General features: G+C 38.7%; 1 protein-coding gene across 3 annotated transcripts in view; it reads right to left on the reverse strand.

Annotated features, from left to right (window-relative positions):
* Positions 1-21,611, reverse strand: part of LOC120736505 (ras-related protein Rab-26) — a 120,241-nt gene that overhangs the window by 70,705 nt on the left and 27,925 nt on the right. For all 3 annotated transcript variants that reach the window (XR_005696515.1, XM_040036688.1, XM_040036689.1), the window contains exon 3: positions 1,084-1,125. Coding sequence is in view for 2 of the 3 variants with exons in the window: in XM_040036688.1 (XP_039892622.1) it covers positions 1,084-1,125 (42 nt within the window). In the remaining variant the exon portion in view is untranslated. The remainder of the gene's footprint in view (positions 1-1,083; positions 1,126-21,611) is intronic.

Here is a 21,611-nt window from a genome sequence, read left to right on the forward strand (position 1 = left end):
TGCTATACACGTGTATAGTATTGAGTTCTTGTACCTACAAGACCCAATGTTAATATTAAATGAGCTTGAAAGTTGTACAGTTGTTGCTTATCAGCACAGACTGACTCAGACTAATTGCAACATGCTGGCAATCTGTCTGCATTTATAAATCAAACATTAGTTGCAAATCTTTGTAAGTCTGTCTGAGAGCGATTGCAGTCAGTCCCAGTCAGGCAACCTGTGCAATCATCTTACAATCAAAATCACTTTTCCCGAGGTTTGTGGTCTTACACGTTAAACCTGTGGGCGACCAGTTGGTGCAACTACCAAGCTACCAATGCAAAAACATTCAGAGCAGTTAATGGATAACCAGCAACTTTTCTTAGTTTCATGGAGGCTATCATCCTGTTTTTACCCGTGTGTGACTCAACCATAAAACAATATTACAGGATTTTTGAAAAGTTTTAAAGATTTGACTGAATGACTTGATTTTTTTTTACTGCCATAAACATTTTGGTAATAGTGCAGCTTAAACTCAGCAGTCACATTTCCAATTAATGTAATTAGTCTAAAGATACGTCAAGTTTCATTAAACTAATTCATGAAGTATCACCTGAAATATGCCATCTGACAGACAGACAGATGGATGAACATGGATGGATTAAAGATGAGAAAGATAAAGAGAGAGAGCGTTAGCATTGTGTAATTGAGGTGCAAAAAACCATCAGACAGTAGCTAATGCGGTTTTGGAACGGCCAAGAGTCATTGGTCTCTCTGCCTGTCTGTGTCTTTTGTTGATAACTTCCAGGCTTGATAATCTGATGGAAAGTCTGCAATTCCCTCTTGTGTCTTCAGTCAGGCAGAACGGCAGGCTAATTGACTGATAGAGATTAACTAAGGCCCCATTAAGTCATCATTTGCACTTTTTGCCCCTCCCACAGCAGGAAATGAAGATGTATGGGAGACGTATTTTACACCATGGATAATAGTTGCTGGAGATTTATTATTAAAAAAATGACCCACATGTACGTTTGGACAGGAATGGGGGAAGAAAAAGAAGATTTTATCGTTTTAAAGACAGATATTGTGGATTTGGGTTCTTACCTGCAGTTTGACCTTCACAGCATCAATGGTCATAACTTTATTCTGAAAGACAAAAGAGAAAAATGATAAATGCTAAAACACAGCTGTAGACAGAAAGCCAGAAAGCCAGGTAACAAGAGAAAGGGGAAAAAAGTCAAACAGTGATAAGAACTTTTGCTACAAGCGCATAGAAAAAGAATACAGAGGCATCAAAGTGAGACTAAATGATGCTTTCAGGTACTGCTGAAGGAATTTGTTTGATTCCCAGAAGAAGAGCTTAGAAAGTAAGACAAGCTATGCATGCAGAGGCTGATGTATTACAGTCGGCTTATTGTGACCACAGTTGTTGTAATAAGGGCTTGGCCTCTGCCGTAAGGCTCTCTTTTATCACTGTGATATTGCCAGCACACTATCTATAGCTCTATGCGTGTACACCTTTTGTTATGATGAAGCCTTTTGTTTCAGGGAGTTGCATCATTTACCTGCATGACGACTTTCAAAGCACATACGCAAACACACATTCGAAGGCGTCTCAGTACTTCTGCCATGTCACGTTATGCGGAAAGTGTTAATGGTCAGTGATGGCAGCCACTCCTGCATTATGTTCTGCAGTTCTTTTAGTGTAAACAGGGAACTTTTCCATCAATGCAGGGAGTGCGATAATACTGGCAATGCACACACCTCTTTGGTTGGGACACAACAGGAATCTCAGCAACCGTTTCCACTCTTTCAAGCAGATACAGGTAAAAAAAAAAAAAAAACATCAGGGAAGCCAATTTCCACTTGGTTCAAACCCCTTAAAAACCTGTTTTGCTCTGCATTTTTATAATGTCTTGCCACCCCAGTGCAAATATGATCTTTGACACATCACCGTCCACTTTGTACTTGATGGGATGTCGCTGCAACACATGAGCTTTGATGTTGTTCTCCTTCGCTCTAGTCTTGGCAGTTGCTTGCCCTACACCCAAACGCTGAGGGTACAGGGACTCCATAAACTATTCCTTTGTTGATGAGCCCAAATAATTTGGTATTCTGTGGCATGCTTTGTGCTCTCTGTGGGGTGAAACCACCAAGAGTTCTGCAGCTGGATAAGCAGTATCAGTTGCTTTGTAGCAAAAACAAAAATCCAACAAAAACAAGTGCTTTCTGAAAGGAAAGATGATGGGTATAAAAACTTTGAGTTCTTTCTAGTTCGTAGAGTTGTCACAAGGGAAATAAACTCAGGAGCAAAAATGGGCTGAATTAATGATGTTTATTGGCTTGCTCAAGGTCAATATTGGAAACCAGACATGCCTGTAGAAACATATCCTGCCTACTAAAGTTTGTCTTTAAATAACACTACTAATATGTACCAGGAAATAAGTGGCAGTTTTGCTCAAATGAAAATATGACGAAGATGCTTCAGATACTCCAGATTTCTAAATACATCCAATCTAAAACCTTGCTGGAGATGTGAATAAAACCAAAGCCTCCGGTCTAATTTTATATTCCTTAGGTCTGGCACTTATGGACTGATATAAGACAATCAATATGTCTGAACAAGAAGTTTCAAATCTTTGCAAACGACCTATTTTTGGCTCAATGCCGAACTCTGGGATTCTAACTGTCTTCTTGAGAAAAGAATTATTTTGGCTCTTGCGACAGCTTAATGTACACTGCTGAAACACTGGAAGAAGCAACGTCTGGACCTTTAAAAACAATCTACAAAACAGTGCAGTTGTACATTTCTTGAAAAAGCTTAGTCAATACATTGTTGTGTGAGGTCTTTCACAAACTCTTCTCTGTCTCTTCCATAACTTAGTCATTCTATATTTCAGTGTACAAAGGTGCCTATTCTTAGAGCAAATGTGTCCCTGCAAAAGTGCAACAACATTAAGCTTTCATATTTTGCATATTTGTTTTTGATTGATTCATTTGTACCTTATCACATTTCATAATAAAAATAGCACCTTCTCAGAAACTGTTGTAAGTTGCAGGTCAAGTCATGGTTACCCACAGAAAGATGCCAATTTACTGCAGAAAGCAGGCTTACTAACACTTAAAAGAATCAGCTGGAAGCTGTATACCAGTGGCTGTAAACAGATAAAAATTTCTACAGACCTTCTAGACCTTCTACAAAAATATGTTCAATGATTTTATAGTATGTATTGTATGTAGTAGTCTCCAGCAGTGAGTCCATGGTGAAACCTGCATTTTTAAAAATAACCATATATCTATTTAGTTTAAAGTCTTACGAAATATGGTATGATCATTTGTATTCAATTTCAATTTAGATTAATATAGATGATAGATTAGTGTGTGAATTAGGGTTTTGCTGAGTTATGAATGATAAATAAGTGTCTTCTCTTTAATAGTCAGAGCCCCTCAAGTTCAGTTTCCAAAAACTCAACATTAAACAGTCAACAGAAGGAAAACAATGCAGTATTATAAAAAAAAGGATACACAATGTAAAGATATAGTACATGATATACAGTTCTTAACCACAGCTGTTCATGTTTATCATTGCACAGATAATTTTTCTATTAAAGTTTTAAAACACGAAGAGGTGAACCTATACATGTTTTATAAGTCTTTGTCCAATTCCAAACTAGCTAGCCTATGTAGTAAGCTAGCTAGCCAGCCACTAGCAGCTAACTGAATAGCTCGCTTATCATAAACTGAATTTCTAACCACCTCGTGTTGCCTAGTTATGTACTTGTGGGTAGCTAAACTGTAGGTTGTTAACTAGTTAGCTATCTACAGCTGATAAACAGCGGATCTTATTTCAAACAAATGTTGATAGCAGAAAAAAATAAGAAGCCTGATTAACCCCAGTCTGAAATCAAAGACTTGTCAAAAATAATTAAGACTTTTTAAAAGGAAATGTCTCACTTTTTTACTGTATAATCGATATTTGCAAAAGGACATTAACAAAAACAACAACAACCACACAAAGAACTATGTCAAAAAATATGAGTATGATGCAAAAATTTAACTGAATATTTCTGCAAGCCTGCCCTTCAGCATAGAAATAGAAACTTTTTCTAAGGGTTCTGCAAACCCACAGGTTGTAGCATGTACTGTAAATCTGTTGACCTTTCCATTTCCATTTTGATGGATGGATGTGTGTGAATGTTTAAGAGCCAACACATGAGCAGGAGGCACAAAGGACAACCTAGCTTTTTGCTTTCAGCAGCCAGGACCACTCTAAGAAAAATGAAAAAATTGAACAGGTTAGTTTGACCAAAAGTGAAAAAAACAACATCAGAATCACAGTCAGAGACCTAAAGGGGAATCTTTTGAGTCACAAGTGAAACAAGAAAGGAACTGCTGAATTGTGTGATCTGCTGCTCCACTTTTAGCTGCTGAAAAATTGAAGTTATGATTGCTTTCCACCTGCGGATGAAAAAGCCCTTTTCACTGAGGTGGCATCTCCTGACTCTCAATCACAACTAACAACTGTGGGCAGACTGCCACATCAGACAGCAAGGAAACTGATTTTTAAGGAAAGAAAGCTGCAAAATACAAGAGGGCCAGTGGTTTCATAAGTTAAAGCATATACCTAAGTAACACACACAAAATCAAGGCTCCTAATAGAACCTAATATTTTCTGAGTAGGTCAAAGCTGATTAGTGAATTCGTCTGAGAGCCACAAATCACAGGCTGGCATGTGTGTAGGCAGTCGCATCCACGGGGCATAAATGAATATAAGCTAATTACAAGAGCAAATAATGCATAAATATTTGGTCACTCTACTTAATGTTGCATAACTAACTTTAATTTGCATACTGATCTCTGCTTTGCAGTTAAACTGTAGACACAGAAACTGTGTTTTGGGGTTTGAAGCCTTGAGCAATTGACCCATTCACTAACAGTATTCTTCCCCTCATTCTTAATGCATTTCATCCATATTACATGGGATATTGTGAGTTGGAGTTAGTTTACTTTACAAATGGAAACCACTTACTAGCTCCTACGCCTCATTTTGACTGCATTAAAGGGCATTTATGCCTGGAAAGAATAGTTGCTCAAGGGCAGCCTCTGGAAGCAAACAGTGAGGTTATGGAATGCAGAACTGTTTATGCACACAGAAGCTTCTTCCAGTGCTGAGTTGTTCTAGCAAAATATAGCAGCTTGTAACTAATAACTGATCTAATTCATTGTCAGTGGCTGCAAATAAGCACAATGATATTTGAGTGTTTTGTTACAAAGATACCATCACTTCCTGTCCGAAATGTGTGTAGAGGTTTTTAGATCACTCAAAACTAAAACCAAAGCCATCAGAGTAGTATTGACATATGGGGCATAACCTGTTCAGTTTTTCTATAAGCCGAAATAGAGCTAGCATCTAGCAGGAATCACATGTTCGTGCATATTCCTGGTGGATTATTTTGGGACATGAAAGCTGTATTACTACTGGTTACATTGTCATGGTAAATTGTAAACGGACTGGTTCTCATATAGTGCTCTTCTACTTTACTTGAGCACTCAAGGTGCTTTCATACACATTCACATAAGCACTTTTTCACCTAAGTGCTTTCTATCGAATATTCACACGCATTCACACCCCAACACCAACTTGGGGTTTAGTATCTTGCCCAAGTATATTCTGGCATGCAGAATGGAGAATCAAGGGATTGAACCACCAACATTCCAATTAGCAGATGGCCAGCTGAGCTATAGAAGAACCCAAAGAAAAGGACTGCACGAGATTTAAAAAAAAAAAAAGAAAGAATTGCTACATTAACTTTCCAGTTAGATAAACTCACACCCATCTGTGCGGTGTTTTGCTTTAAAACACTTCTTACAGTTCAGTTCATTTTTACTGAACTTACCACAACTTATTGCAAATCTGTTTTAGATCCCACCACTGACTTAGTGGTGCAAAGGCAGATGCTTAGATTCCCCACCACCAAAACACTATATGGTCATGACCAAAGGTCAAAAACTAGAACATGAATACTTTTTAGCAACAGGGCTGGGATACAGGAACTCACACTGCAATACAAACAGATCCACGCAACACCGCACATCTGACTGGCTCAAAAAACAACTCAATATGTCCATGTCACTATCTGACAGGCTCAATATGTCCACTGTTGAGAACAGCTATCAATCACCAATGATAACAATCTGGTGCTGTCCATCACTGACTGACATTCAATGTCGAGTCTGGCCGACAATTAAAAGTGTAACACTCACCTTAGCACGTATCAAAGACTTTACGAGTCCTTCTGTGTTTATCCTAGCCCACAGACTCCAGATAAAGGACGAGTTCATAGCGACTGCAGTGTCACCAGGCAACGTTTCACCTCTGCTATCGTTTTTTTTGAAAAGCTGACGGGCCAAGAGTCGTTTACCAAACTTTATCATACCTTTAGACTCTAATGTCGATCATAATAAAATGAACATTATGCTTTAGCCAAAGAAAATATAAAACTTGGGGCTGACAATAATAATAAAGTCATTAAGTTTACCAAGATGTCAAGTGGCAACATCTCCATTAATATATTTTCAGCTCAAATTCAATCCAGAATAGACATCACCTGTCACGTATTTACAGAACAGAGGTTTTTCACTCTATCTGCCAAAATAGACACTGACCTCCAGAGACAGAACATTATCAAGTATGGATTATGATGAGTAAACCAGAGGCTCAATTTGATAACAAATAATGCAAATGTAGAAAAACCGACTTTAACTTTAAAGAACAATTTGACCCAATTCAAAGCTAAGAAAACTCTAAGACTGCCCACCATGACTGGTACATACAACCCACCTTATCTTCGTCACTGTACTATTTCGGTTTCTTAGTTCCTATTTTTAATATGAAATTGTTTTATTCTCAGATTAAAGAAGACAACAAGTTGTTTTCCCATAAATTTCTCTACACCCTGGTTTCATTTTCAATAAACTAACAAATCTAACTTAACAGCTCTGCGTAAGTTTGCTATAAACATTATGTTTGCTGAACTACTTTTACACTTAATTCCACCACCTAGGTGAACAGATATCCACCCTGATAACTATTAGATTTTTAAAAATTAAGGTCTTAATTCTCAGTGCTGCCTCAGTGTTTGTAAGCTAGTCTGCCAGTTATAGATCCAGATCTTTAAGGAGCCTGATTCTGAAAGCATATTAACAGCTTTGAATTGGGACCTGAACTGGATCCAACCTGGATCTGAGCGCATGATGTGCACCATGGACCTAAACCAAGGAGTTCTTCAAAAGTAATGGGTACAATTTTAAAATATAACTAATCAACAACTTAAGAGAAGCAGTAGTTAAAGGGTGACTTTATAGCTGAGCACCTATGGCTTCTACAAGCTGAAGGAGCAACACTGCTTTAAACTTTAAATCTATTTGCAATAGTCGATGTCTGTAAATGCACACATGTGCTTCCTGAGTACAGAAAGGAGGAAATACCCAACGCGAGGGTCTCTTGGTAAATAAGAGAGGGGAACTGAAAAGAAAAAAATTAGACCCAGTGGCACGGACCAATAAAACATATAAATAAATGCAAAAACACCTTTAAATTCAAGAGTTATGGTGCGGTTCAATGGGTTTCAGAATTTTCAGTGTTTAATTTTTAATCCATTACTAGTAGTAATAATCAATAACATTGCCACATTGCATTGCCAAACAGTACTTCAGTAAAAATGACAGATAGCAAAGACAAGTTCATTTGCTGCTTCTGCAACGCCAAGGGAAAGTTCATTATTCACCCGTCCAGGTGCAGATGTTACAGCGTTTTCAACAATTATGAGTAACCAGTAAGCGCTATGTAGAGTTGTTTGTTTGTTTTTATTTTATACAAAAAGCCACGAATGAAATGTCTGTGTTACTCTCTGATCGCAGGGACTGAAGTAGGAATGTGACTCACAGTGTTACTAATGATTTTTTTTTTTTACTTTAAAGGAGTAAAGATGTTAGCAGCACTGTGTGTAGGCTGGGTGTTTATATAACTGTGAACCAGTCCGCAGAGCAAACCTGCAGAGTGCTTCTGATACAAAATCTGAAATCCAGGACATCCGCCATTTAGAAGTAACTTGTAAATGTAGGCTTTTCACTACATACTTTAGTTCTCATAACACAAAATTAAAAGGATGCCATATTGTTTGATGGAAATGAAAATTATCACCCCTTACAATGCTAAATTCAAAGACATTTCATTTAATGAAGTAACTGATAATTGATCTCTGGGCCGGGTAGCTATGGAGCACGTTATGAGGCACTCTATCCTGGAAATATGGAAATGACCGATACCAAACACTGTTTCATACAAGAAAAGATCAGCAAACAGCATTGGATATTTAAGACAGAAGAAGAATTTGAGTTTGAAACAGGATTCCAACCGCAGCAAACCAGATACGTAACGCTTGCAATGACATAAAAGAACTGGTCTCTCAGCAGCCTTCCTGTTACCATTAAAAAAGGCGCACAGCATTACGCAGTATCCAAAACCCAGATGTATACCTAAGTACTGCAATAAAGCACAGCAATGAGGAAGTCAACATTCCAGTCAACCAGCCTTCCACTGCTGGTTCTACTAAGCCAGGGGTGTCCAACTCCAGTCCTTGAGGGCCGGTGTCCTGCAGGTTTTAGATGTGTCCATGATCCAACACAGCTGATTTAAATGGCTGTGTTGTAATGAACTAATCATTTGATTCAGTTGTGTTGACCCACAGTGAGATCTAAAACCTGTAGGACAGCGGCTCTTGAGGCCTAAAGTTCGACACCACTGTACTAAGCTATCCATTTTCATCAAATTTGTTCAGAGTATCCACATTGTAAAACATAATGCTCAGCCAATTCTGGTTACAAGAGCTTAGTATTTTAATTAAAAATTAATTATTAATTTGTTCTAGGAAATATCACTCCAATCAGTCGCAGCAGATAGCTGCCCCTCCCTGAGCCTGGTTCTGCTGCAGGTTTCTTCATGTTAAAAGGGAGTTTTTCTGTCAAGTGCAGTTTGGGTGAATTAAGTAATCAACATGTATTCTAAGCGAAGCAGCAATTACCATGGATTGTGAATTGTGAAAGAGGACAGACACCTTGCCATTGGGGAACTTAATCGGTCCTCCAGCCAGACCTTGCTACACCGTGTTAACAGAGAGAATTTCAATATAAGGTTGTCTTTCAACTCATGTATGTACAGTGGCTTGCAAAAGTATTCAGCCCCCTTGAACTTTCCCACATTTTGTCACATTACAGCCACAAACATGAATCAGTTTTATTGGAATTCCACATGAAAGACCAACACAAAGTGGTGTACACGTGAGAAGTGGAACGAAAATCATACATGATCCCAAACATTTTTTACAAATAAATAACTGCAAAGAGTGCACCTGTGTGTAATCTAATGTCAGTACAAAAACAGCTGCTCTGTGACTGCCTCAGAGGTTGTCTAAGACAATATTGGGAGCAACAACACCATGAAGTCCAAAGAACACACCAGACAGGTCAGGGATAAAGTTATTGAGAAATTTAAAGCAGGCTTAGGCTACAAAAAGATTTCCCAAGCCTTGAACATCCCACAGAGCACTGTTCAAGCGATCATTCAGAAATGGAAGGAGTATGGCACAACTGTAAACCTACCAAGACAAGGCCGTCCACCTAAACTCACAGGCCGAACAAGGAGAGCGCTGATCAGAAATGCAGCCAAGAGGCCCACGGTGACTCTGGACGAGCTGCAGAGATCTACAGCTCAGGTGGGGGAATCTGTCCATAGGACAACTATTAGTGATGAACTGCACAAAGTTGGCCTTTATGTGGCAAGAAGAAAGCCATTGTTAACAAAAAACCATAAGAAGTCCTGTTTGCAGTTTGCCACAAGCCATGTGGGGGACACAGCAAACATGTGGAAGAAGCTGCTCTGGTCAGATGAGACCAAAATGGAACTTTTTGGCCAAAATGCAAAACACTGTGTGGCAGAAAACTAACACTGCACATCAGTCTGAACACACCATCCCCACTGTCAAATATGGTGGTGGCAGCATCGTGCTCTGGGGCTGCTTCTCTTCAGCAGGGAAGCTGGTCAGAGTTGATGGGAAGATGGATGGAGCCAAATACAGGGCAATCTTGGAAGAAAACCTCTTGGAGTCTGCAAAAGACTTGAGACTGGGGCGGAGGTTCACCTTCCAGCAGGACAACGACCCTAAACATAAAAAGATCTGAAAACTGCTGTTCACAAACGCTGTCCATCTAATCTGACTGAGCTGGAGCTGTTTTGCAAAGAAGAATGGGCAAAGATTTCAGTCTCTAGATGTGCAAAGCTGGTAGAGACAGACCCTAAAAGACTGGCAGCTGTAATTGCAGCAAAAGGTGGTTCTACAAGGTATTGACTCAGGGGGCTGAATAATTACGCACACCCCACTTTTCAGTTATTTATTTGTAAAAAATGTTTGGAATCATGTATGATTTTCGTTCCACTTCTCACGTGTACACCACTTTGTGTTGGTCTTTCACGTGGAATTCCAATAAAATTGATTCATGTTTGTGGCTGTAATGTGACAAAATGTGGAAAAGTTCAAGGGGGCCGAATACTTGTGCAACTGTATGTAGTTTTACTTAATATAAAACTATTCAACAATATAAGACACAATATATAATATATAATACGATTATATCACCGATAAATCACAGAATTGACCATTAAAAACTAAAGGCAATTTATCTTTATGACATCTTGCGAAGAAAAAATGAAGTGTAATAAAAAAAAATTGAAAAATTCCCTTTAGAGTAAAGATTTTAAGAAACTTCATTTCTCTCTTTAGAAAGCATTGGAGATTTTGTCTTTTGTGCCATCTTGGGTGCAGCGTGTAATGGTAAATACAATTATTGTTGTTGTATTTGTATTTGTTGAATTTGCAAATGTACCATTTTACAAAAAATCTAAAAAAATAAAATAAAATAAACAAATAAATTGGTGACTGTTTGGTGACTGCATTGCATTTTCTTCTATATTCTGCAACCTTTTGAAACTTGTGTTGAGTAAATTGTTGCTCAGCGTTTGAGGGTGTTGCACAGTTGCACAAGTCACCTGATATGAGGCAACCTTTCTGCAAACAGTTGCAGTTTGACTTGGACAGACTACAATCACAGATTGTTGAAGGTTTTCAAATAATTGCTGTCTAATTTGCTGTCTAAATACAGACTCTTGCAATCAGTCTGAATAAGTCTTTATCAATCAGCACAACTGGCTGCTAGCTGGTGGTATTTGGGGTTATTACCCTATAGAACAGGCAGATTGCACATGTAAGTTGATTGCAAATTTCTCTCCATGTAGACGGCCACAGATACGTGATTTGTTAGAAGCTGACACCAAAAAAGGGTCTGAGGTAATACTTTCTAAGGTGTAACTGATATGTATGGCAGAAAGAAAGTGACACATTTTGGAATGAGCTTTGACAGGCTGACACATTTTCAGAGTACTCTGCAGTGTAGACACCCACATGGTGCCACACAAACTCATGCACAAAGAATATATGCATATTAAACAACAGCAAGTCTGAAAGACTGGCATGTATGTTAAACAGCAGCTACCTATACGGAACAGATATAAACATACAAAGACAAAAAGCAGTTGACAGACACAAACACGAAACGACATTTCACACATGCATACGCAGACTAGGAATCAAACACCTACACACAATCCTGAGCTACTGACAAATAAGCATTAATATTCAACAGCACCCCTGAGCTACCTGTCAATCAACCTGTCTGCCTGACCAGTCCCTGTTTTGAATATATTTGAGTAATTAGAACTCCCATGAAGTCTCCCACTTGAAGAAAAGAAAAGCTCAAACCACTCATGGACTAATCAACACAAACACTTATTCCACGCCAAAAACACTCCGGCTACCAGCAAAGAGTTACAGCACATTCAGTCTGTACCTTCATGTAAAACCAAATCAAAGCTATAATAAAAAATACAATTCATGCCCAGTGGTGCAAACTGTGTTCTTTTGTGCGTAAAATGACGAACTAAATAAAACAGCTCAGTGGTTCCTTTTATTTATTTCAACAGTGTACTCCTTTGGTTTCCAAAAAAAAAAAAAAAAAAAAAAAACAGTAGTGAGATTTGAGTTTAAGATTAGAGAAAAACAATAACAAAAGCTGCAGGTTAAAAATATGTGATGCGTGTATACCCTGATGAAATCATTTAGCCCCATGAATAGCGTTCACACCAAAATAAATGTACAACAATGTTAGCCCACATTGACTATAGTCTGTGTTACTCATACTTAACAGTTTTATCCAAACTCTTTTCTATCCGGTGCTTTCTAAAGACAATATGGCACAGGTGCAAGATTCCAAATTTTTCTTATGCGAATTTGATGTGTAACGTGTGTATATATATATATATATATATATATATATATATATATATATATATATATATATATATATATATATATATATATATATATATATATATATATACACACGTTACACATGTACATATACATTAGTATATGTGAGGGGGCAAACTCCTCAAGATAGGTGGTGAGCATGGTGGCCATTTAGAAGTCGGCCATCTTGGATACAACTTTTGTTTTTTTCAATAGGAAGAGGGCCATGTGACACATCAAACTTATTGGTAATGTCACAAGAAAAACAATCGTGTGCTTGGTTTCAACGTAACTTTATTCTTTCATGAGTTATTTACAAGTTTCTCTTTGTTCACAGCCATTGACATGTCGAAGAGGTTAACACGTGCAGTCCTGCAAACCTGAAGCTGATTCTGGGTAATCAGGTTGAGGATTTAAGATCCATGCTGCCAGTTTGTCAATGAGCTCACGTCGGTATTAGCTCAAAGTTTCCACGCCACCCATGCCCTGCTCTAGTAACGCTGTGCTACGAATTATTCTGTTTTCTTAAATAAACACTGTAAAACATACTTGCCGTCTCTGTTGTGGTTCTCTGCGTTTGAGTCCAGTTTTGCTATCGGCTTGCGGCCGCTGTGACGGTAGCGCTGCACAATGAGCCTACGCGCACTTGTTGCCAAATTCAGTGATCTGATTGGACTGATGTTTATTTGCATGGGGGGGGGAAAAAAATCACAAACTCAAGCTTGATCCAAAAAAATAAATGCTGCAAAAATAACAGCAGTGACGTCTCCTGCTAAGACGTAGTGCTACAATTTTACAGTGAACCACATTATTCACACAACTTGATTTATTGAACATTTTCTTCATGCAAATCCAGAAGATTGTAAAAAGTACATAAATGGGTTTCTAGTATAAAGAGATATTTGCTTCAATATAGCAAATCTTTACTCCCTGGAAACATCACTGAATACAGTATAAACATTGCACCAACACAAGCTAGCATGTTTCCATGACTTTCTCAACACTTTTCCCTAACATTCCTTACTAGGTTTACCCTCAAAATGAAGCAACATGATTGCTACATGTGTTAGCATATGTCATCTATAGCACTGCGACACTGAGAGTAACTTTATAAGACTGAGACTGAGTACTGCAGTCTTCATGTAAAGCATTTTTAAAATAAAAGCATGCGAGACAGTCAAAACTGTTTTACCACAGGATGTCTGTTTTCAGGATCATTCTGAGCAAGCTGGATATTCTGGGGGGCTATAAGTAGAGAATTGGAGGGGGTCAAATTGTTATTGTTGCCTGGAGTTAACGACAAACTGAATTTGGAATGCAAATTCCAGTTTCTGCTGTGAGACAGTGCTTCAGCTTTCTTCGCCCACCATCAACCCCAAGTACCTCCCACCAGCTGTAAGGCAATTCATTAATGTTTCTTTTCATTCTTTTAAAAAGCATTCATCTCAGAGTGCCACCCAGCAGTTTTGTTATCACAGCGTAAATGGAAAGATATTTTGTGGTAGTAGATGAAGCTTTCCTCAAAAGCTGTGAGGAGGAATACTAATGCCTCCATGCAACGTGGACTATAAAAATATCACTCACTATCCAATATAAAACAAATTACAGTTGCAACAGTTATTTCAAATTATAATCATTCATTAATTTATTATTTAATAAAAATATAATGAACATTTCTGTAAGATGAATTCAGTTAGCAGCAAAGTGATTATCAAAATGAATCCTGACCTTTAGAATCTGTAAACATGTTCAGCACAGATTGAATTCCTGAAGCATACAAATCCTCACTCATAATGGCAGAAAGTGTCAGCAAGGTATGACACAGCTAACAGACAGCTGTATTGACTCAACTCACTTTATAGCACTTTTTTGAAAGGCTTGAACATTGACCTGCCAAATTGATATTTAGAGTAGAAAAGCAGGTGCTTATCTGGCAAAAAGCAGCAGATCAGACAAACTTGACAGACGTAAACAAAACCGTCAGCATTTGGCTTTCAGCTGCTGTTCATTTTCTCAGCTTCTGCCTCGCTGTCAGGAGGTAAACTGCGAAAAAGCAGGTAAGCTCCCACGAGCTCCTAAAACAAACACACGTGTCTCAGCAGCCCGCTGCCTAATTAGCGCAGACATAATGAGACTTAATTAGGCTCTTCAAGTTTTCAGGTAGGAAACAAGCGAAAGGTATGAAAAATTAGGGAAAAATAAAATCCAAAGTGCCTCTGCGAGAGATGAATACAGAAACTACTGTAGGCAGTTATTTGACAAAGACAGATGTAGTCTGTAGCAGTTACTGAAATCAAAAGTTCAGAAATAAAAGAAAGTCATTTCCTTTCACTGGCCTTGGGTTCAAATAAAGCACTGTAGCATGAACACCCACTTTGCTCTGCTGTCAGAGAAATTGGTCCTGACAAAGTCTGCAAAGAAAATATGCCTAATGAAGGACCTTTAACAGTGATGAGAGCAAAATGAAATCACTCGTCTCGCACACCTTAATCATCATAATATGCTCGGCTGATTTTGATTGGGAAGAGACTCCCATAGAGGAAACTGTTCTCTTAGACTGGATGCCTCTTTGTTATACCGGAATTCATAAAGAAATCTATCTTCCCTTTACCTTTTTTTCTCCCACCGCTTCTTTTCCAGCTTCAAAATGATTTGAAATGCTCACACATTCACTCTGGACTCGGTTAATGTTGCAAATACGACATAAAATCAGCCTGATAATTGATTAGGAGAAGAAAGTCATACATTTCTCTCACTTTCTTCCAGTCGACTTCAGAAACGTCTAACATACCCTGCTGCTCTGCTGTGTTTCTAATCGCACTCCCTAACTCGGTCTAACTCTCACCATGTAGACAAATGCACATCCGAAGTTAGTGCCTAAAACACTTGGAGCACCCTGCCACGAGCATTCAAACACAGATGCGTGTGTATTTGTTTTCTGGTTTATAATTAACTAGAACATTATGTATCACTGTGTGTAACAGCCGACAAGCCTTTTACACTTTGCTTCTGTGCCGCTGAGATATTTTTGGGTTGCTGGGATGTTTGTGCCTGGGGCATTATCTAGACTAAGTCTGAATCAAAAACCTCTGCAGCTCATGACAACCAAAAGACTCTCCAAACAGTGTCACCCTATTTAAAAGGACTGTTAGAGTGTGAGTCCTAAAACTGGACGGGATAAGTGTTGGTAACTAATGTTGCAGTTCAGCTTCTTTACTTATGTCAGCTACAATGCAGAAATGAGATGTCTCTATATTGGCTTTGTGCCATTTGGTTGTTAGTTTACAGAGAAATTAAACCCCTGTTGGGTGGGTTGCAGTGACATTTTGCCACCTTTGACAGGCAGAGATTTAAGACCACGTTTCTCCACACCCGTAGAGCACTTTGCTCTTAGACCGCTGGCTTATATATTTAACTCCTTGCTGCTGATGCTTTTTAAAAAGTAAAGTTTTCAGCCTAACCTTAAAAGTAAAGATATAGTTAGAGCTGGTGACCACGAATCCCCCCTTGGTTTCACTGCAATAGCCTAACCCAGCGGTCCCAACCTTTTGTGCGCCATGGACCGGTTTATGTCCGACAATATTTTAAGGTGTCGCGGATAAATACAAAATAAAACCAGCACTACTACCAAAACAAAGAGAAGATTTATTCATAACACACGGGAAAAGACTCAGGGAAACCGAGTTAATGATAAAAAAATAACGATAAAAATGGATAAAAATCCTGAAAACCATAAATTTCACACGGGGGTTGGGGACCGTTGGCCTAGGCTGCTGGGGGCTTCCATGAGTGATTCTTTTTTACTCACCTCTTTTCGTTCTCTGTGTGTTTATACACACATATTGCATTTTAGAATCAGCTATTATTCATCTATAACTCTTTTCTTCACAATGTGTTTTTTGTCCCTGCCCGAGCCTACGTCTGCTGGAGGTTTCTTCCTGTTAAAAGGGTTTTTTTCCTTCCCACTGTCACCAAGTGCTTGCTCATGATAATCTGATTGTTGGGGTTTCTCTTGTTTTCTCTGTATTATTGTAGGATCCTTACCTTACAATATAAAGCGCCCTGAGGCCGCTGATGTTGTGATTTGGCGCTGCTACGCCATGACAATAATTACAAATATCATAAGTCAATATAAGTCAAACAAGTCAAATTGGTTTATACTCATATAAACAAATAGCTGTTTTCTAGTGCAGACTGATGTACAACATACCATGTAAGAACTGGATAAAGATTGATTTACTGCACTAACTTTGGTCTGCTTGCAGTAATGATGCACTAATCTCAGGTAAATGCACATCAAGACTTGTAACAGTAGATCACAGTAAGTGGAGCTAAATTCGTTAGCTTGCTTTAGAAGACATATTCTCCACTTTCCCTCTTCCTTTTCACTTATGTTGCAGCAGTTTGGCACAGGATGGCTTCCACCCAGCACCTTGCAAAACCAGCTTATCCTGGATTTGTCATCCTCTGCGGCTCTCTGTCTCTCAACTTCCTCTTTTCTTCTCTATCCATCTCCTTCTTTCCCCAAGTGAAATTTTTAATACATCTTTTCGTAAAGCCTCCCAACCCACACTTTCCCTTTCCTTAATAGCAAATGTCCGTGCTCAGGTTCCTTTCTTCCTTCTTCCCACTTCGTTTAGATTCCTGCTCCCCCAGGTACTGCTCTGTCATGACCTATGTGATTTCTGTGCAGCTTCACCTGACAATTACTGTTGAACCTTGTGCTCATTTTTGAAACAGCTATGTCTCAAGATGAGACTTTCCTTTTTTCTTTATCCTTCTCTTACTGTAATCCATTCAGGATCTTCCCTGTGTAGGCTAGCCACAGCTAATATGAAATATATTTCTCTGCTTCTGAGAAGTCTGGCTTAGGTTTGGATAGCTTCGGGTCCATGGGAGCTCTATCTCGTTCTCCTTTCCTTCTTGTCACAAATCTCAGAAAAGATTTAGATTAGTGGGCAGCCAAGCACAGCAAGTCTGACTCGTCCACTTTAAGGCGAGGCCTGTGCCGGTCTTCTCTTTCATTCCCAGGAGAAATCTTAAACATTGTCCTAACTCTGTTTCTCCAAAACTTTTAAAAAAGGACTCCCTCATCGCTGCAGTAAAAACATCTAAACTGATACTACAGGTGTGTCTTAAAGGCCTCCATTGCATTGATTATGATAAACACAAAGTGGCAAAAACATTTTTTCCATGTCTTTGTTCTCACATAAATCAGTTCTCATAGATGCATTAGGAATTCATAATGAAGTTTTTCTTATAATCAAGGACCTTTACGGCTTTACAGTTAGCTGTTACACTTTTTAAATTGTTATCAAGCAGTGCCCTACGATTTTCATTCTATATGTCATGACTATAGCAGGGGTGTCCAACTCCAGGCCTCAAGGGCCGCTGTGCTGCAGGTTTTTGATATCACCCTGGATCAGCACACCTGAAATCAAATGATTAGTTCATTACCAGGCCTCTGGAGAACTTAAGACATGTTGAGGAGGTAATTTAGCCATTTAAGTCAAGTATTTAAATCAGCTGTGCTGGATCAAGGGCACATGTAAAACCTGCAGGACACCGGCCCTTCACCAGTTGGGCACCCCTGGCCTTTAGGAATCGCTGGTTTAGACTGGCCAGAACACACATGTTGTTGACTTGACTGAAATGCATCTACAAACATAATATTGTAGATGCACTTGAGCTAATATGATGATGAAACTTAGTGAACTGCATTAAAACTTTAATGTGAACTTCCTTAATTAACTCAATTAAACTTGTTCAATGTGAACCTTTGTAATTACAAATATAAATATTGTGCATTCAGTAATGAGATTTTTATTTATATATTTACAAAGACAGTATGGTATATAAATTACCTATGACAATGTGATATGCTATATAACACAGTCATAAAGAAACATGGCCTACCAATATTCATGGTTAATTTCAACAGCTAGTCACTACGTTTGCATTTATGTAGTTTACAGCTTGACTAAAGACTTGGATCTAACCATAGACTCCAAGATGAATACCTTCCAGGTCAGTTCCTTAAACCTGTATTGTTTTTCATCGCCACCATGATTTAAAAAAGCCTTTTGGGTAAAAAAAAAAGAAAAAGTGATTTTAAGTAACTGTGGCTGCAATATCAAGTTCATTTTGTAAATTACGCTCCTTATTAGAGTCAAAAAGGAGGTTAGACCCCAGTATGCCTCCTGATTGGCAAGTAGTTATCCAATAATATAGAGCAGTGTCCCTCAGTTTCAAAGTCAGATTCGCCCAGTGCTCATGACATCTGATTTCAGAAAGATAATATGGTGGTGGTAGCAACCCTAACCCCAACCTTAAATCTTTTGGGGACAAAAGAAAACATGACCTTTGTTAGGGAAAAAATATGAATAGTTTTTGACATTAGTTAGAGTGATTATTTCACACTGCTCCCGGGCACTGGATTGGCTGTCCACTACTTCACTGAGTGAATGGATTAAATGCAGAGAGTAATTTCAGTTCAATTTTATTTATATAGCACAAAATCACAACAACAGTCGCCTCAAGGCGCTTTATATTGTAAGGCAGACCCTACAATAATTCATACAGAGGAAAAACCCAACAGTCAAATGACCCCCTATGAGCAATCACTTTGGCAACAGTGGGAAGGAAAAACTCCCTTTTAACAGGAAGAAACCTCCGGCAGAATCAGGCACAGGGAGGGGCGGCCATCTGCCATGACAAGTTGGGGTGAGAGAAGGAAGACAGGATAACAGACATGAAAAACAATCCTCCCCCTACAGGGGATTAATAAAGTATACAAAAACAATTAGATCGCCTTGATCCTTGGGAATAAGAATAAGGGTTGGTTGGTTCTGGACGTAGAAAATTTAGACCTCAGAGGGTTTAATGCAGAGCTGCCACTGAAATCTTCTACATTCCACATTGCCATTATAGTTGTTGCAAATGTAAAGATACTGATGCAGTCTAGTGGTTTAACATGCACTCAGTCGTGTTGTTCAATAGACTTTAAACATGAATTCATCCTCAAACAACTTACGTGAAATCCTTTCCTCCAGGGTATCCGTACGTGCTGTTCCAATCCTGTCTGTCTGAATATTAGAACAGCCTCGAAAGAAATTCTAATTTGAAAGTGTGCAGCATGTAATGCCCTAATAAACCATTCAATCCTCAGCCAAACATGATAGCTTTATCAAACAATAGGACTGAAATCCTATTAGAGCATGTCGTGTTCTTCCAATAAGTCCCACTAGGCTCTAAAACTTCTGCTTAAGCCAAAGTGTTATCTTTCCATATTCATAGGACACTGTGCAAGCTCTTTTAAAGTTTTTTCTGAGCACTGTGTGATAATGCAGCAGCATTTTGTTGAGGCTCTGAAATTGTTAAGAAAGTAGAGGCTGACAGCTTGATGAATAGTCACTGTGTATCTCTGCGGTTTGGCCATGATGAGGGAGTTTTCTAAAGGCTGCTGTTTTTTAGATGCAGCCCACCTCAGCTCGTATGTTCAGGAGGAGAAAGTGTGCGTCTCATAATCAAAAGCTGGGGAGTAAATTAGATTCTCATCTTGGTAGCTGTCGCCTTACTTCATCCACTCCGCCTTTGTTTTGTCGGGAACTGGAGTTTGATTATTGTGATTACTGAGTAGTGCATTTGTCAGAGAATGGCACAAAGGGTGGAGAAGAGAGGAAAAAACGACGGATTTAAAAAGCAAACGTGTGCACGTGTGTGTCGGTGCTTTCTTTCTTCCATCTGTGTGTGTGTGTGTGTTTCGCTGCATACATGAAAATGTGTGTAAAATTAGTGTGTGCATGTGCGGATAATGCATTGCTACTCATCCTGTTCTGGTGTCATCCCTCACTCTCTGGGATTAGTAGCACTGTTACACTGTGATAAAGAAGTACAACAGCACTAGTCAACAAAATGAACTGAAAATTATGATAGTTTTTTTTCAATGTGGACTTAACTGTGAGTTGAAATGATTAAATGAATTGTTTCCAAATTAGTTCAGAAAGTTCTCCTCTAACACTGAGACCTTTTTATTTTCTGCTCTCGTGTGTATAGCACTGTGTAAATGTGTTCTCTCTCTCTCTCTCTCTTTATATATATATATATATATACAAACAAAACTGAATGTGGCTTCAGAAAGCATTTGTAAAGTAGCTGCTGGCGTCAGGCAATTTCCCCACATTAGTAGGTAAACTAACGTTATCTGACTTTAGCCATAAAAAGATGAATTTTATTAGTTAAAACTACGTCATCAAACCAGAACAGCACCAACATAAGGTCATAAAATTACAGCCAAGGTACGTCCTGAGATTGAGTCAAGGAGGCCATATACATGAGAAGGAAAAGAGGGCGGGACTAAGGGTACATCTTTCACCATCTTACAATGCTGTAATTGCAGCCATTCCCAAACTCTCTGTGAATGGTAATGATGGCCATTGATCAGTGGGCTTTGATCAGTGGTTGTTGATCAATGGTCATGACAATTTGCATATTAATGATCAATGAACTGACCTCCCAGCCCATTTGTCATTCAGTAGGCTGGTTTCAGTCATCGTACAAATGTACTGTTAATAAGATTGGGGAAACCTGCAGTCAGCTGAGACTGAAGAAGTCACTTGGATGAGCGTCGAAACGTTTCTCCTACTAAAAACGCTTCGTCCAGATGAACAGAATCAACCTTTTGAGAACATCTTAGATGTTTTTCTATAAGCTACTGTTAGCTAACACTAGCCTACTACTGCAAATTATCGTACATAGAAAACTGTCCATAGTATTTTGAGTGGATAGCCCAACTGGGGCTGGTCTTCTGCCTTAGCCAGCCATAAATTTCCTGATCACAACCGCTTAGGCTGTTGCTCGCTTGTCCACAGAATGTAAGCAGGTGGAGATCTTGTGTTTAATTGTGAGCACCAGAAAGTTACTGTAGTTCACTTTACAGCTGTAGGTGACCATGATTTCATAGAAAATAGATTTAGCATCTATTTAATTCTGCAATATTATAAAAGTAATAGCAAATAACAGTATCATCCAAACATTAAGAAAACATTTTACAGTATGACACACACGGTGCAGTTTGCATTAATTGTACATGATCTGTTCTATTATTTATTTAAATAAAGCTGAACACGAATGACTGAATAAACGTTCTACATTAGGTGTAAATGATAACTTGGGGTGCAGTTAATCATTAGTATTTTATATATAACCAGGTAA

The sequence above is a fragment of the Simochromis diagramma genome, unplaced genomic scaffold (assembly GCF_900408965.1).
Source record: "Simochromis diagramma unplaced genomic scaffold, fSimDia1.1 OVJJ01000371.1, whole genome shotgun sequence".
Classification (NCBI taxonomy): domain Eukaryota; kingdom Metazoa; phylum Chordata; class Actinopteri; order Cichliformes; family Cichlidae; genus Simochromis; species Simochromis diagramma.